Genomic DNA, 19,068 nt, shown 5'->3' with positions numbered 1-19,068 from the left:
GTAGTCAGGGAGTAGGAAGGGTGTCAGGGGGGCGGTGGGGAGTATAGTCAGGGGGGCTCAGTGTGGAGGGTTGCGGTGGGGGGGGCGGGGGGGGGGGGGGGGGGGGCGCAGGTTGTCATTACCATAGTTACCCAGGAGTTAGAAGTGATTTTAATCCTTCTTACTTTTCCTGCATAACTATTCTGCTAAGGGAGTCGGAACCATCCGAAGTCTCCAATTTAAGTTGGAGTATCGGATGGCTCCAGGTGCAGGATAATTGTCCATCGGAAGTTTAAGCTTCCCGGGCAATTGCTGTGCAATCCTTGCATGGGGACCTCCAGGAGCTATCCCAGTGCATCTTCTGAGGTACCTCCCGCTACGACCCTCTCCGGGGGACAGAAATTCTAGGCCAATATATCTGCAAAGAAACAATGGTGTTTGTACTCCTTGTTACCATTCCCTACCCTATCAAACAAGAAGGTATTTGCTAGCAGCTTGGACTAACCATTATACAACTCTGATAAATAAGGTTAGGGACAATTGTACTCTATCTGGTGTCTCACCTAATTTTAAAGAGTTAAAAAACAAGTTCAAAATTAAAAGTGCCGATATGGTACTTGATTTCAGCTTTGCTGAAATCCATATCTGAATAAAGGAACATATATTTAAACACTGCTTATTAATTGTATTGTTTATCTGGATGCTGAGAGCTCATCTAATAAAACCAAATTAAAATGTGTCCCACTACCTGATTATCTAAGTATGCATTCAACCATCTGTTGTCTGTGGAATCCATTAACCTGTAGGATTGTCAAATAATCACATGCTGTACAAAATGTCTAATTCACCTAACGTACCTTCCTTACAACAGTCAGATCTCAGTGCAGCAGTTGTTATACATGGTACTCACAATGATCCTGTGTATCAGAGAGCAAAATTCGTTAAACCAAACTCTTGCAAATAAAGGTTGTTTGCCATAAACAACAGAAAACTCTATGGATTTAAACTAAGAGCTTCAAAAATGCTTGCAGGACCATTACGTCAATACCCTCCCATGTTTGAGAATCTCTCCACAGGAACAATGGCACACAGCAAAGAATTATTTTTACAAAATGGCTGCTGAAGTTGTTTACGAGATAGATGCCACATAGAAAGCAAGACTGCTCTGATTTTTTGAGGGAAAAACTATACATAAATATCATTTACAATGTTTTGCTCACTCTGTGAGGCATAATTTCTGAAGGATTTTTCATCACTTTTACAAATGGTACTACATTCAATCCAGCGAGTACTGTTGTATAGAAGGACACAATGCTGTTATCTACATTTAGCAACCTACCAGATCATTTTGAGAAGTTTTATTTTAAACCTGCTGAATTGCAGATTTGCCCTACAAAAATGATGATATTTATACTATATACAGCAACAGTTATTTAAAGCTTGTGTAGTTACTAGCCAAAGCAAAGCATTAACAAAAGATATAGGACCCAAACTTCCTGAGTTTGGCGGTAGGGCTGAAATTGGGCATTGCCCCACTGGGCAGAATTTTATCTTCCCCTATGTAAACTGCACACAAAATTCCAATCCAGGTGTATGGATGGGCACATCTGCTGCAGTGGCAGTTTAGAGGTATGGCTGGGCATGTACCAGGTTAACCTGGCAATTCCACTCAGAATGCCACACGACGGTCCAGCAGATCCCGTGCTTGCTGAATTTTTTTTTTATTCATTCATGGGATGTTGGTTTTGCTGGCTATGCCAGCATTTATTGTCCATCCCTAATTGCCCTCAAGAAGGAGCTTCTTGGATAGCTTGGTGAGTTCTTGCGGTGCATCTTGTGGATGGTACACAGTGCTGCCATTGTGTGGCAGTGGTGGAGGGAGTGGATGTTTGTGGATGGGGTGCCAATCAAGCCTGCTGCTTTGTTCTGGATGGTGTCAAGCTTGAGTGTTGTTGGAGCTGCACTCATGCAGGCAAATGGATAGTATTCCATCACAGTCCTGACTTGTGCTTTGTAGATGGTGGATAAGCTTTGGGGAATCTTCTGTTGCAAATATCCTGAAGATCTGATGGTATAGAGGCAATTAATCCTTAAGGATCAAAATCCTTCATACGGCAGAGCATGCAATCCCCTTTTGGCAAGCAGTGTTCTTTTTCTAAGAGCACATTTTTCTAAGAGCTCATTTGCCCATTGGAATGGGAGGGTGCTGCTTTGATCTTCTACCAGCAAGAGATGTCTTTATTGCATCTTTACAGGCATGTGTCTTCACACCCAATATTGCAGATCCTATATGGTGGCGATGTAAGTCCTGTCCAGAATGGAAATGATCGGGTCACTCTCCCATCAATCACACCCAGAGTCTGCAATTCTGTAAGTAACTAGATTTGATTTTATGATTATAATTTGTACTAGGTAGCTAACCTTCACTTATTGCATTTTGCTGGAGAAATAATCCTGCTGCATTCAGGAGGCTTTTGTTTATTGTTGCTTTGCACAAGAATTCGAAGGTTTCCAGGTACTGCCCCACCTCTAACTTGCTAGCTGACACATGTAGAGTCAATAATCTGTTTGAATATTAAAATGACCCCATCCCTGGGTTTTGGATGTGGTCATCAGCCTGCACACCTGGCAGGCAGAGGTCTGTCCCCTTCTCACTTCTGGTGGCAGAGTGATAACCCAACAAGTTGGGCACATACTTATTACTCAAGGTTATAAAGGTACAATGCTCCTTTGTTAGAATCATAGACCACAGAACCACAGAAAAGTTCTCATCATTGCAACCAACAAGGATTGAGGGGTGTGTGCAGACCCTATCAGAGTTTGGGAGCATCTCAAGTAACTCACGCAGGCCGATCCTGGGTTGTCCTCAATGCAGCTGCTAGGTTTCTGTAGACTTGAATAAGTGATCGGGAATGTCTCACCCTTATAGAGATGAGCTAGAAGCCAGTGCTCAAATATTACAACGTGGACATATGTGTGTTGGTAAACTGCTGACGCCACTTAGGTACTGAATACAGTAGAAAGCCAGGAATTATTATGGAGCCTGGTGTGCGCAAAAAAATAAGGGAAAAAAGAAATAGATGAATGAATTAATTTGAGTGTAAAGTGGTTAATGGCATGTGTGGGAATCAATCCAAAAAATTAATCATACTGTTGGGGGTGAGAGGGAAGGATGATTGGGCTATATGTTGTGTTTCAGCTTGTTATTGTTAAAACTGGATTTCAATTTAATAACTATCTGAAAGCAAACTGAATAAATACTGAAAATACTTCTTTAAGTGACTGCAGTAGAAGTTTTGTTTATCTTGCTTTTGCAAACCTTCATATTTGCATCGGGGCCTCCTGTACGATCCTGTCTGACTGGTGGTTGCAAACCTTCCAGTGATTAAAAATTAACAAATTCCTTCAGGAGTTTTGTTCTTTCTAAAATTAGGGAGAAGTACCTTGAGCATTTATTAATATTTTTATAGACACCTCTGCTTATATCCAGTTCTGTGTAGCTTTAAAAACATGCAGCTCTTTGTGGGATAGGTTATTTATAATTTTATGATGAAAGCTGGGCAAATTCCTCAGGATATTTTCTGCCCCACTGCAAACTCAGAAATTTTCTGATCACAGTGTACCAGAATTGCTCGATCCGCAGCCTGTCCATTTAATAACATGCAACTATTACTTACAAGTTTGATTAAATTGATAATAGTGCTAACAAAATGTGGTCCCAGGGTCTTTTCACAAGACCATGATAAGTACAGATGAGGTGCGCCATAAGACCCAACCTAATTTAACCATCCAAGTTTCACATGAAGTAAATAAAACAAACAAAAAATAAATAATATATGTTTGATTGCATAATTCATTTTGATACAGTACGGATACTTGTGTTATGGGGGTCAATGGAATTCTTCTAACATGGCAGGGGTGCCTCAGAAGCAAAAAGGTTGAGACATCCTGATCCAAGCAACAAAATGAAACTGATTTAACTTTGCTTTGTGCTGAGGGTTGATCTATTTTCCATGTACAAAGCAGAGGAAAAATTGCAGAAACCCATTACGGTGGATCCAATCCCCCGCTTGCGTTAGAAGCACAGTTGGAAGATATTCCCAGAGCACACTCCTATTTCTCAGAAAGTACTCATTTTGGTGAATCCCTGTCAGGTAGTGGCCCAAAGATTTCAGCACACACTGGAACTGAACCATGGGAGTGGCACTTTGTCTCCACAGACCGCAGGATGCAACAGACTGCCAGCAAACCCCTAAATACCTTCAAATTGCACCCTTTTTAACAGGTGGGGCGTAAAATAGCTGTGTCTGCAGGCCAACTGGCTGCTGTTTGTATTGGACAGTGGCATTGAAACTGGTGGCCAGTAAAGACATTGCAGGCCTCTAAAGTATGGAATACTTCCTCTCAGGCCTGCAGCAGTGGTCCATTTTCCATCCTGAGTTTTCAATGCAGGTCCTGTCAAATGGGAGTTTCCTACGCTGGGGCACATTGGGTCCATACAGATAAGCCGTCAGGTCTATCATTTCAAGTGCAATTCGCTCATCGGGTGCTTAAGACGAGGTGGGGGGATAAGGGCAATGAGGGAAGAGAGCAGAAAAATGTTTCTTTAAAAGTTCCTCCATTGAAGTAACAAGACACAGATACAACATGTAAACTTGCATCAACTATAAAGGAACAATTTGTCATGAAATTGTAAACATGAAAAAATAATATGTTGATCATTTCAGTACAAAAGGCAGTGGAAATACTCCCCTATATCATTCTGACTAATCAGCAAAAACTGGCAAGTTGACATTCAGATACTTCAACAACAACAACTTGTATTTATATAGTGCCTTTAACAGAACAAACATCCCAAGTGCTTCACAGAAGCATTATAGAGCAACATTTGACACTAAGCCACATAAGACGATATTAGGACAAATTACTCTAAAAGCTTGGTTAAAGTGGTATGTTTTGAGGAGTGTCTTAAAGGAGGGAAGAAAGGTAGAGAGGCAGAGGGGGCGGAGAGATTTAGAAAGGGCATTCCAGATCTTAAACCCTACATCATCCCAATCCCACCTCATTAATCATGCATTCCTGAGAAACACGCAATTTTGCTGGTGGGTGGCCTCCAATTCACCCACCATCTGTCACCTTGCCACTTCCTCATGCAAGGCGCCATATTTAAAGTGCAGCCACATGCACATCTCTCTGTGCTTCCAGCCCAGGACTACCGCACAGAAGACATGGCCCCGAAAGGCAAGAAGATTGCAGCCCCCCGATTCAGTGACGTGTTCCTGGAACGCCTTTTGGACACTGTTGGAGCCCGCCGCAATGTCCTTTACCCCTGCGGGAGGGGGGGGGTGGTGGTGGTGGTGGTAGGTCACAAGGTTTCATTGGACAGCTGCCCCATATGGGTTACGAGCCTGACCTGCTAAAATACCTGCAGAGGTGGGAAGTGACCCTTAATTGGCCACTTTAGTGGCTCAATTGGGCTCTTGATTGGCAACACGTCCATCAGATTTCCCACCACTGGCAAAATGGCATAGCCACAGGAAGATTTGAGCACACCCCCAATGCCTTCCTGTGCCATTTTACCAGCTTTCCCACCCTCCAGCTTGTCACTAATGGGTTGGTAAAATTCCACCCATTAGCTCCGCTTCTCTCTCCATAGATATTGTGTGACCTGCTAAATATTTCCAGCATTTTCTGTTTTTATTTTGGATTTCCAGCATCTGCAGTATTTTGCTTTCATTTTATATTGTCTACGTGGCCATAATTCAAAAATAAAATCTTCTCCCATCACCTTCTGACAATGCATCTGGAGGGCATCCTAACCTCTGACAGATACAGGACTTCTTCCCTCCTTTCCACTTCCTTCATGGCTTCCAGTGCAGTATGTGAAAATCTTGGGAGCCGACGCACTTCCACATTGTAGCAACTTTTGTTTCTCGGGTCAGAGTCACTTCCTGCATGACTGTCAGCACCTATCCCAGGTGCAGGCCAGCTTTAAGTGATGCTAGCCACTCACAATATTGGTCCTCTGCTGATGTGTCCAGCCAATAACAACTTGGTGATTGAAGTGATCAGACAGCATAAAGTTAGCATGCTGCCTGCATCACAATCAACAGGTGCAGGTCGAGCATGCGTCACAATGTCCACGCGCTACCGAATTTAGCTCACTTCATTTACATTTTTGGGACATGGGTGTTGTCAGAAATGTTGGCATCTATTGTCAATAACCTGCCCTTCTTCTTGAACTACTGTAGTTTGTGCTGTGAAAGTGATGTTAGGTAATAAGATTCAAGAACAACTCCTTTTGGTTCCTGCTACTACACAAAAAATAAATTGTCAATGGACACTTCAGCTTTAATGTCATAAAATGAATTGGGATTGACAGTGGGGGGTGGCGGGGATAAGGATTTTTAAAAAAAGAACAACTGCACGTTATTAACAACATCTTACAACCCACCTTCTCTCAGGGCTTTCAACTCAACCTCTCAACAGTAATGAAGAATGAAAACTGCACAGCTAAGTGTAGAGAATGAAGGGAGAAGGGGTTGTTTGGATTGGGGAAGAAAGGAAACAGGATGGAAGCCTTTAGAAAGTTGTGATGGCAACATTGATGGCACAATGTCAAGAGACAGTGGAATGATAACCTACAACTTCTGATGGAGCAAGTTCTAGAACTCAGTTTGTGGTCAGTGAGAGATAATGGGCCAATTTTTCACAAGGAGGGAGCAATTGCAAGTTTACCTCTTTCACTGCAATAGAAGCCACTACTGCTCATTTTAAAAGGTGCCAACATCTGGCTGTACACTTTTTAGGATGTTGGGTTCAAAGCACTAAAAACAACCGAAAGAAAGCAAGAGAAGCAATTTTGAAAGACATAGATATAAAAGTGAAAAAATGAAAACCATTTTGATCCTGCGATCCAACCTACCAGGGTATAGGTTCTATCCGAAATCTGAATTATAACCCTTCCTTAGAGATCAGTATCCAAAGCAGAATGTTGGAAGGAATCTTGGCCCATCCCACTGATCCATGTTCTAAAATTAGTAATGTGAACCAGTCGCATTTGAAGATGTAATAGGCTTCTTGCATGTTAAACTCTGGATCAGCTGTCTTCTTTGAATCAAATTACAACGCAAAGGTATTGTGTTTCTTTACCCAAGGTCAAGACGTGAAACTCTTCATATTATTAAATCAATATTTTCCCTCACTGAAAATTAGGTCTGAATCAAACTTTTTAAGAAGTTTTCCTGCCCTGTCACAAAACAATTACAGCATCTGCTTTATACACATTAAAGGTTTGTTTTCTTGAGCAGGTTCCACAGTGATTCCAGCACCCAAGACAGCAACCATTTACAGCCACTTGCACTACACTGCAAATAACTAAGTGCGTGCACATTCTCCACAGCACTTTAACATGTCAAATATAGAAACAAATAATTTAATATTTCATTTTCTTTCCTAAACAAATGAATCAAGCGTATACTAACCAAATGCTGCTATTGTGAAATCATACAGCTGAATGGAGCCCTAAACAAAGAGTCAGGCTTCCTACTTCCTGCTGGGTTGTGAAATGGTGAATACAGACTTCGCTTGACTAATGGGAAGTGCCGGCCCTTGTTAAATTACATTTAATACCATATTATCATAATACACTCAAAACACCACTCCTACAATAGTATACCATGCATTGCCCATGATATTAGGTTTCTAGTGAAGTTTATTAGGCTAAAAATGTACTTAACTTACTATTCAGCTCCTGCCTAGCAACAAAAAAATCACAACGTCACTTGCTTAGAAGGCTATGAATCAGAATTGCGGCAGCGCCCCCAAAGTACTTAATAATGTGCCTTGTATCAGCCAGCAGGCCCCTAAAGCCATGTTTTTCAATTAAATATTGTGTTCTTATGCTAACTTGAATGTACAAGTTTGATGTCCTCATAAGGTTTTGTCTTTAGAAATGAAAAATTAAACAATAAAAAAAGTTAGCTCCTTAAATACTTACTTTTAATTCAATATGTTTTCCATTCTGGACATGGGTGAAGCAGTGCCATCATTCACATACAGCTCCATGTGAACATTTTTGCTAGCAATTGGATATAAATATCAAAGTTTATTTCTCATGGTACCATACTCTATTACTGCAGGCCTAGATGTCCTTACTTCCTCTTTAAACTAGTGGTATTTACTTGTTGAGACATAAGGCACTCTTCGTTAAAAGTGCCAGAAAAATCTTGGGCTTAGCTTAAGATGGGTGAAAGGGCTACAGCCAGTAAAAAAAAAAATTCTGTCACTGGTTGGCCAACATATACCAATGTCCCCACTTATACATTCAATAAAATAGCAGCTATTCTCAAGCAGTCCACAACACTACCTCTGGAAGTTGGTGATTCATACGATTTGTTTAAATTTTGCTTCTGTATCATAGTGCCTTATAGCACAGGAGGAGGCCATTCAGCCCATAGTATCTGTGTCAGCACTGTGAAAGAGATATCTAGTTAGTCCCATTCACCTGCTTTTCTCTATTACTCTTTATTGTTGATTATATTAAAAGTCTGTGCCCCTGGGTTGCCAACTGCGCTGCAGTGGAAACAGTTTCACCCTATTTGCTCTATCAAAACCCCTCCTAATTGTGAACATGTCTATTAAATTTCCTCCTAACCTCTTTGCTCCAATGAGAACAATCCTAGCTCCTTTTGTCTCTCCACGTAAATGATACCATTCTGGTTATTCCCCAACATGCTCTCTCCAAGGCATTAACATCCTTCCTAAAGAGCATGCCCAGAATTAGACACATAATAAGACACATGAATATGGTTGACTCTTAAAATGCCCTCTGAACAAGGGATGGGCAATAGATGCTGGCCTAGCCAGCGACTCCCACATCCCATGAATGAATAGGAGAAAAATGAAGTAATATTAACACATTATTTGTTCAGAGTGAGCATCAGCCATGTTTACAAAATCTGGGTTATGACATCATCAACACTTCCCCATTCTGTTCAAGCCTTACAATGCACCCACATTCAACAAATGTTCTTTCCAGGGTCTATCCGGCAGCACAAATTGTGCGCATAATTTCAAAATAAATGTATGTCTTCAATTTTTTGCCGAACTGATGACCTGACAGTTTTCCCACTTAATCTGCAATCACATCAAATGGATAGTAAAATCTATGTTAAAATCCGAAGATTTATTTAGATTTGATTATTTTATGTTTTCACTTAATACTTCCCTTACATTCCCAGGATTGTTTATAAATAATATTTTATTGAGAACAAAATGAGGATATTTTATTACATGCAAGGAAATCATAGTAGAAATAGTGTATTATGTGTACTAGAACAACATTCAAATCAAAATTGGTGGCAGACAACTTTTTAAATGTATTTACCAATGAAATCTGTTTATGAATGTGGTTGTTCAAATAATCTCCTATGGAGATTAATAGGGTAATTATTACAATGTTGAAAAACTGAAGGATTAATATGCTTTTTTCCATTCATTAAGGAAAGAATTCAGCTGTATTTTGCATTTCTGCACCATATATCAATGGGCGGGGTATTCTATTCTATCTGTTCTGAAAAACCGTGATCATGCTGGATGGTCCAGTATGGAATATGCTCGAAGGCTTTGGAATATAAAAGGAACAAGTCTGTCAATAAATTTTTTCCTAATGGGACACGGTGAGTAAACAGCATTATCCCAGTCATCCTGGCAACAGAAAAAAATCCCTTTTTTGAGCACAGTTAGACTTCTTCATTATTGGTCACCTCAGCTTCTGAAATGTCTAGACAGAATTCAGAATGATGCTGAAAGGGAAAAAAAAATGGCTGAAAAACCCCTCTGTGCGCTGTAGCGGAGGCATATGGCCACACCCAGTGCTGATCTGGATGCTTTTGAAACATGTACAAAAGGATGCTTCCACTCGTCTCTGTATGTATTATTTTGTTATGAGCAATAGCACAATATCTACCATGACTAGAGATTTACTTTGCTTCAAGTAGAGTCCTCAGCATATATCTGGTTAGACGTTTATATGAGGTAACAAAAACAGATTATATAAATCTCATTAATTATGAATAAAACTAAGGATGAAAGGATAATTTTGTCCCTTTATAGAAGATGGTCTGTATTGAGAAAAATGCTGCTTTCAACATGGGTGTGTCCGATTAGAAAATGATTCTCTATAGATATACTGTTAAATTCTGCTCAAAATGGGAATGTCAATGAATAACACATATAATATGCATTCATTCTAGTACAATCTTAATGTAATTTATTTTGCTATATCTATACATAATAAATAAGGACAGATGATCAAATTCCAAACAAATCTCCCTGAAAAGGCTGTGCACAATCAGATACACAAAGCAATATAAAAATGTTATTCGTGCTTTCTTTCAGCAACATTTATTTTAAAAAACATAATCTGCGCCACACCTACCCACAGCAGCACATTGCACAACAAACCACTGCTTTGCTGCAATAAGAAGCAAGTGAAAGGCCCACAGGTGAACAAAGCACATTAAGATGCATCTTAGTACAGGAACAACCCTCCCTGCTCCAGTCCTTTTCAAAACATGCAAAACAATTAAGTACCATGGTTCTTCCAGCAACTCCACAGGCATTCCATCTTCGCTGAATCTGCACTGGTCTGCATCTTGGGACATCAAAAATCTCACAGATATTTCTGCCACCAGGTTTTTCAGTTAGGCATTCCAATGCATTTATGGGGTGAAGTGCGTACTGGCAGGAGACTGGTGTTGTAAGCAGAACGGGGATAGGGGAGGGCAATATGTAAACGCTGCAGTCTCCACTGCAGCAAATCAGCACTGCGATATAATTGCCCTAGGGAATGCTCTTCCTTTGAAACAGAATGCAAATCTCTTTTCAAATTAAAAGCAGCTGCCTCACCAAGACTTGGGATAAGCTATTCAAGTGATTAATCAAACCTGATGGCACAAGAGCATGAGTAATTAAAAATACGACAGATTTTATACATTATTATTTAAGACTATTCGTTTCTGGTTTAACGTATTATAGGCCGTCACTAAGTTACTAAATTTAACAGCTCAGTTCCCAAACTATTGTCTTCATTTTTGACATCAACCACCTGTACCACATCATAAAATATGAATTCAATGACTTTTATCATGAAATTAATCTCTGAATCAGCAGCCAAAGCACATAGCTGCATGACAAAATCTGTGAATAATAGCTTCCCTGTAAACAATAATATAACTACACTACACAGACCTGTTTAGTTTAAATTCATTATTGAACAAAGTACCACACTAAATACTTTTTTGTATTAATGCATCAAACAGCAAATACTTGTGAAATAAAATTTGCAACAGTATTTTGTAGGTCTTAGTTAAAAATCACAAAGTGACGAGTTTAATTCAAACCAGATATAAAATAGGTTGTAATAGACATAGCTCTCCAAAATATTATAACTTTATACACACACTATATCAATATATTAAGTCCAAGGTTGGTTCTGTATTCCATGCAACTTATAAATAGCAGACATAATGTATGTTAGAAAGTGGGTACAGCAATTTTCATGCCTTAGACTAGTATCCATGGAAACGGAAGCAACCAAAAGGCAGGGAAGGTACATAGATTTAGTTGACTACAAAGGAGAATGAAAAGCATTATTCACATTGTACAGAATCGATAAACACTGTGACCTACAAAAGAAAATAGCTGATATCAGTGGGACCTTTTAATAAGCATCTATTCCGACTGTCCCAAGAGGAGTATAAAGTTGTGATTCTAATGGAACAAAACAGCCATTTGTCCAAGAGGGCAAGGTAAATTATAAAAAATCAGCATGTCATTATAAAATTGGTAACAATCATTTACATTATAGATCTGGTTTCCTCAAACATCTAATGTTTCATACACTGGAGATATCCAGTACAGGCCTCAGATACAAAAATATTTGCAACAAAATACACTCCACATTCCTCTCATCGGACAAGTGTCTAAAGTGGTGTACCTCAGGGATCAGTACTGATCTAATTTAGTTCTTGATATTTATACTGATGACTTGGACTTGGGCATCAGGAACACAACATTGAAATTTCCTGATGATGCAATGTAAAGGGCTTGGCAGGGAATGTAAGGGAAGTCTGTAAATGACTTCAGGAGGATACAGACAAATTATGGAATGGGACAGACAAGCTAAAGATGCAATTTAATGTACAGCAATGTCAGGTATTGCATTTAGGGCGGAAAACTATGGAATTGAAGTATACACTCAATGGAAAGACACTGAAAAGTATGGAGGAACAGAGACACCTAGGGGTTCAAATACACAAGTCCTTTATTTTGCTGCAGGTCATGGGCAGAAATCCACTTTCTCCTGTACCCTAGTCCATTTCTCTGCTTCTTCTGAACCTCAAATGTCACTGCTGTTTCCCATAAACTCTGCTGGGTCACCTCATTTCTAAGATCTGGCCTGCTTCTGCTTTCTCAGTTTCCTGCCTTTCTGCTGGAAATTTTGAAAATTAAGCTGAGCTAACTCTGATCGGTCTCTGCTGGTTCCCATCCTGCTCTGAGCAGACTGACAGCAGAATCCAATTACACTCTAACCTCTGACTTTGATGCCTTTGCTTCCACTAAGACCCTTACTCTCTCCCATCCTGTTGTTCACACTGGTATGGCCCCCACCTTCACTTCTTTAAGTCAAAGGGACACAGGCTTGAACATATATTGAACATTCAATGAATGGCATGACACTAGGAAGTTCTGAGGAACAAAGGGACCTTGGCATGTGTGTCCATAGATCCCTGAAGGCGGAGGGGCATGTTAGTGGGGTGGTGAAAAAGGCATATGGGACACTTGCCTTTATCAATTGAGGCACAGTTTACAAAAGTAGGGAGGTCACGTTGGAGTTGTATAGAACCTTAGTGAGGCCACAGCTGGAGTACTGTGTGCAGTTTTGGTCACCACATTATAGGAAGGATGTGATTGCACTGGAGGGGGTGCAGAGGAGATTCACCAGGATGTTGCCTGGGATGAAACATTTAAATTATGAAGAGAGGTTGGATAGACTTGGGTTGTTTTCGTTGGAGCAGAGAAGACTGAGGGGCCACCTGATCGAGGTGTATGAGATTGTAAGGGGCATGGACAGGGTGGATAGGGAGCAGCTGTTCCCCTTAGTTGAAGGGTCAGTCACGAGGGGGCATAAGTTCAAGGTGAGGGGCAGGAGGTTTAGGGGCGATGTGAGGAAAAACTTTTTTACCCAGAGGGTGGTGACAGTCTGGAATGCATTGCCTGGGAGGGTGGTGGAGGCGGCTTGCCTCACATCCTTTAAAAAGTACCTGGATGAGCACTTGGCACGTCATAACATTCAAGTGAAATTCAAGGGCCAAGTGCTGGTAAATGGGATTAGGTAGGTAGGTCAGGTGTTTCTCACGTGTCGGTGCAGGCTCGATGGGCCGAAGGGCCTCTTCTGCTCTGTGATTCTGTGTGATATATGGTACATGATTGGTTTAGCCATTCATCACCCCAGATCTGGCTGGACCACATCCAGCACTATTGGGCCCTGCTCCAGGATCATTCTGGAATGCAAAGAGAACCTCTGGCTTCTTTTCTTCATGAGCAACCATCGTCTCCTTTTTTTAAATTCATTCATGGGATGTGGGCGTCACTGGCCAGGCCAGCATTTATTGCCCATCCCTAATTGTCCATGTTCAGAGGGCATTTAAGAGTCAACCACATTGCTGTGGGTCTGGAGTCACATGTAGGCCAGACCAGGTAAGGACAGCAGATTTCCTTTCCTAAAGGGCATCAGTAAACTCAGATCAACAGTTGTTTCACTGACATCATTATACTTTTAATTCCAGGTTTTTATTGAATTCAAATTTCACCATCTGCTGTGGTGAGTTTCGAACCCTGGTCCCCAGAGCATTACCCTGGGTCTCTAGACTACTAGTCCAGCGACAATACCGCTATGCCATCGCTTCTCCCACACCCTCCTGAAACCCTCTCCCATGCTCCTTCCGCACTCAACCTCAACAAATGCAAGGAGCTCATGGACTTCTTTGTCAATAAGATTGAGATCATCTGTTCAGTTGCCTCCTGCTCCCTTGACCCTATCCTTGCTAAACTTCTGACATTCAACTGCCCTTCCTGGTCCTATATAGCTGATATTGTAAATGGTTCCTTCCCCTCAGATACGAACATACGGACAATAACGGACAGGTAATGACCCTCTGATCCATTCAGTGTGTCCTAAACGATATTTTGTGTATCACAATATTTACGCTCTCCCCACAAAAAATTACATGATCTCCCGGGAAAGGTGTAAAAGCAGATTAAAAAAAGGGTTAATTTGGGAGGGAAAAAAATCTGGGAAATTCCCCTCGGGCTCATCTAGGAAATTGAAACTATCCAGGAGACGAATTCCTTGAAGTATCTACCTTATGTATGAGTTGGGGCGGTATTATATCCCCACCCCCATGGCGGGTTTGCTGGCGGAGGCATTTAATCAGGCAGGGTAATGGTGGATGGGAACCCTGCCACCTTCCTGCCTCCACTCCGATTAAGTCTGTGGTGGGAAGGCCCATGGAATGCCTTCCTGCTCTGCAACCAATTAAATCAGTGGCAGGCGGGCCTGTCGCCACACAGGGAGCATGACAAGTAAACTTGTGCAGGTTGCTTGTGATCTCCCAGGGAAGTGGGGCCCCTCGTTTAAAGGCATTTGGTGCCTAATCGAAGTACCCGTCATTGGGAAGGGGGGTGGCCCACTTAGAGCCACCTCCCTGTCCTTGTTGCCGATCCCCCTAACCCGCGACTCCCACACCACGAAACCTCTCCTGCCGTCACTTACCTCTGGCTGGAGTCACTCCACAATCCTGCGCCTCCAGTGGGTGCATTTCCTGCAGCAGTCACCGCCTTACTGCTGGACAAAAGAACTGCCAGCCTCTGATTGGCCCCCGTGGTCCTGATCCTGTGGAAGGCCCGCCAATGACCTGTTAATTGCCTGATTTGTTCATAATTCAGCAGGTCGAGACCCCCATCACATCCATAAAATCCACCTCCCCCACCCCCCGTGATGTCCACTCGAAGAGGTCCAGTTCTTGCATGAAGAAATTCAGCAAGTCAGTGCCCACTGCATGAAATGGCAGCCTGTTCTAGAGGGCCACTATTCCCTGGGAAAGAAACCATCTCCTGAGATCTAACCTTTACCTGGCCTTGCATAGCTTCAAATTGGGACCCCTGGTCCTCCTTAACCTATTTAATTGGAAGAAAGTGTCAACTGCAACACAATCTACTCTGATCATAAAACTCAATCAGATCATTCCCAAGTCTATGCCTCTCTAAAATGTAGAATCCCAATTCTTTTAGCATATACTGGTAACTAAGATACATTATACTGGACATTGCTCAAGTTGGGCTCCTCTGCAATTGTTATATTTTTATATCATTCCTAAAGAAATGGGAACTAATTGTTACGAGAAGGTACATCAGGAGGGTTCCATACGTTACTGCTGTACTGGAGTCATGTGCTGGGTAACAATGTTTCAGCCTATCAGTCCACTGGCCACATGGAGAGCTGAAAGAAGTACACTCAATGAAGCTCCAGCATTTTGGAGTCTAAAGGGTGATTGTTTCTATCTTATGAGAACCAGAACACATAACATGGTGGCAGTGGGTATCTGAGAGTAAAAAAAACCAAATATTTTAAACTAATTTAATGCTGAATTAGATAGAAAAAGCAACCCAAGCTAGTGCCAGAGAGAGAAAAGCTGAGTGAATCATGTGAAAATGAAATGGTCGGCACAGCAATAAACACACAGCTCCAGTCCATGGTGAATTGAAAAACTGATGATGTCGCCAAGGAATTTGAGAAGTTTAAACACAAGTGCAGACTGACGTTCAACAGCTTTCTAAAAGGCGCTAGTGAAGCGAAAAAGTCAGCTATATCATTTTGCGGGCAAGAGAGAAAGGGTTAAGTTTATTTCATAGCTGGGAGCTGACTGAAAACCCAGACAAAATTTCTAAAAGATTTAGCACACACCAGCCAAAGTCAAATCATCGGATCTACCGATATGAATTTCAAGGCCTGAGGCAGGAATCAGTTGAGCCTGTTGACAATTTCATAGCAAGGTTGAAAAATGCAGACAGAAAATGTAAATTTAAGGACACAGATGAACGGTTGCTGGATCAGCTTATTTGAGGCTCTGCACACCCTGGAGTACAAAATGATTTAATTGGAAAGGACAAGCTCACATTATCACAGGCTGTAGACACTGCCAGAGCACACAAAGCCACGAGTAGATAGGTGAAGACACTGACTATCCCAATGGTTGGCTTTCAGTTAAGTCAAGAGAAAGACAGCAAGGTTGATGCAACAAAACAGCAACAAAAGAATGCACACCAGAAAGAGAGAAAGAAGTGCAAGAGCTGTGGTCGACCACATGAGTTCACAGATAGAAGGAAATGTCCCACATATGGATCAAACTGTAGAGCTTGTGGAAAACTCAATCGCTGGGAAAAGACATGCCGAACAAAGAAAGAAGATGGGAAATGAATTATCAGGGGCAAAGCAACATGACAAATGTACAGGAAAAGAAACCAAAACATCCACACCCCAGTAGCTGACAACGAATTTGAGGATACAATAGGAACCATGAAACTGCATGAAATGTTAGGATGCAATAGTTCCCATAGAAAATAAATTCACACAACCTTTCAGATCAGGAAGAGGGTGAGGAATGAGCCCAAAACCATAATTCTGAAGTTGAAGCTCGATACCAGAGCATAGAGTAATATCATTCCACTCAGACTATATCAGAAGATCTTTCCTGAAAGTTTGAAGGAAAATGCTTTGAAACTGAGTGACATCACGCTAACGGCATACGGGGGAAACTGAGATTCGACAACTAGGAACAACCAAAATCAGAGGGACACACAAGGGAGGAGACAGATAGTCCTGTCAACTTGGGGTTGAGTAGTTGAGAAGAGCTGCACCTTATCTCAGTAAACCATGAGATAAAGGGTCTAGGAATAAAGATCCATCACGCAGTGAACGTAACACTATCAAAACTGAGTCAAATTAAAGATGAGACCACAATGATGAAGAGTTACAGATGCTCTCCCAGCAAGCAATCCAGGGATGGCTGATGAGATACAGCAAACACAACTAGCAATATGGCAGCGCTGGTCTATCAGAGGTGGCATCTCATTGTAAGGTGGTGTTTTGCTATCTGATCCAGAATAGTGTCCAAAAATGAAAGCCACGTGGGAATGGAGAAATGTAAACTCAGAGCCAGATCAACTGTGGCTGGATAGGCATTTACAAAGGCATTGAAAAAATGGTATCTCCATGCACTAAACCAAAAGTACAGAAATACACAGCAGGAAAAGGAGATGATAGCTACTAAGTACCACCCGGGCCATGGCACATTGTAGGAATTGATTTAGTCACACGCAATTGAGGATGGTTGCAGAATACTACTCATAGTTCCCTTTCATTTGAAAGGTGAAAGATTTGAGAGCCAAATCAATCATCTCAGCAGTAAGAGTTCTGTTCACTGAGCAAGGGTTTCCTGAAAGACTAATTGGGCCAAATCTTCTGGTCTCTGGATCATTGGAGACCAGATGTACAGATGTGAAGATGTGTGTCAGGACCCTGCGGAAGTCCTGATGCACTGACCTGTGTGGAAATTGCCTGGGAAGTTTCAACTTCGGATGAGCAATTCCCCTGTTCCTCTGGCCACTCTGTATTTGACTCGGAGTTACATTCAGGAACTTGGGACAGTTCCAATATACTTACCTGAATAGTTATCCAGGTAATGTCAGACAGATTAAAACTAGTCTAACTCCTGGATAACTCCAGAACTGACCCCCACCCCACCCCGACTACCCCTCCCAACCACCCAACTACCTTCCTGACCACCCAACAAACCGCCCCAACACCCCCATCCCAACTACCCCTCCCAAACATCCAACAATCCCCGATCCCCAACTCCCAATTACCCCTGACCCATCCAATCAACTAACTCCTCCAACCCAACCCGACTACCCCTCCTGACCACGTTACCCCCTCAACCATCCAACTACCCCCCACCAACCAGACCTACCATTGAAAACCCGACTGCCCAAACAACTAGACCTGACTAATCCACAACCTGACTACACCTACGGACCCAACCTGACCACCCCCAAACCTACCTACCCACCTCACCCATTCTCTACTTATCCACCTAGCCACACCCACTTACCCACCTATCCTTACCCACCTACTCCCCCACCCATGTACCCAGCTCACCCACCTATCCGCTCACCCACTTGCCCACATCACCAACTCCAGACTTGCCCACCTTGCCGATCTAGCCCCAACCACTTACCATTTACCCACTTACCCACCTAACCCCAACCATTTACCATCTACCCCACTTACCCACCCAGCTCCAACCTACCATCTCCTCACCTTACTGCTCACCCACCTACCCACTTACTTATCTCACCCACTCCCCAGCCACCCACCTACCCACTCACATACCCACTTAATCACCTAACTCACTCCCCACCGACCCCCCCAACTACTTACCCACCTACCCTCCCTACCCACTTACCCCTACCCAATAACACACCTACCCTCTCACCCACTTAACTGTTACTCATCTACCCATTTACCCCTTCATCAACTTACCCACCTACCCCCTATCTACTTACCCACCTACCCCATCTCCCACTTATCCATCTACCCTTTCACTCATTTATCCACTGACCCATTCACTCACATTCAAAGACTGAAAATTTAAACTTACCATACTGCAGTTAAAAAAAAAGCAGGGAGGGGCTGTTGTCTTTCCCTGACTACTCTGTTTTGACAAAATACCCTGAGGGATGCTGCGCTCCATATTTCACATTTCTGGAAAAGCCAGGGTCAGAAGGTCCCAGAAGAAAATGTGCAACAACATCGCACCAGGGGGAGTTTTGAAGCAGAACAGCAATCTGTTGATGATTGTCATTCCTTGGAAGATCCGGGTCAAGATGTGACAAAATGGAACCTAATTCAGCTCCAGAGAATTTAAGTAATTCACTGAACAGTATGAAGGGTTCAACATCGTC

At 42.1% G+C, this 19,068-nt stretch overlaps 1 protein-coding gene across 5 annotated transcripts in view; it reads right to left on the bottom strand.

Moving 5' to 3' along the window:
- rtn1a (reticulon 1a) overlaps positions 1-19,068 on the bottom strand; it is a 185,906-nt gene that overhangs the window by 42,922 nt on the left and 123,916 nt on the right. Inside the window, exon 1 of one of the 5 annotated variants that reach the window (XM_078562284.1) lies at positions 10,576-10,812. The exons of the other annotated variants lie outside the window; for them this stretch is intronic. Within the exon in view, the coding sequence (XP_078418410.1) occupies positions 10,576-10,636 (61 nt within the window). The 5' untranslated portion in view covers positions 10,637-10,812. Of the gene's footprint in view, positions 1-10,575; positions 10,813-19,068 lie in introns of those variants that run through there. 5 annotated transcript variants of the gene reach the window in all.

This window comes from Cetorhinus maximus, chromosome 18, assembly GCF_964194155.1.
Source record: "Cetorhinus maximus chromosome 18, sCetMax3.hap1.1, whole genome shotgun sequence".
In the NCBI taxonomy this organism is placed as follows: Eukaryota; Metazoa; Chordata; class Chondrichthyes; order Lamniformes; family Cetorhinidae; genus Cetorhinus; species Cetorhinus maximus.
The sequence above is the reverse complement of the archived record's forward strand: the minus strand, read 5'-3'. Positions and strand labels throughout refer to the sequence as shown.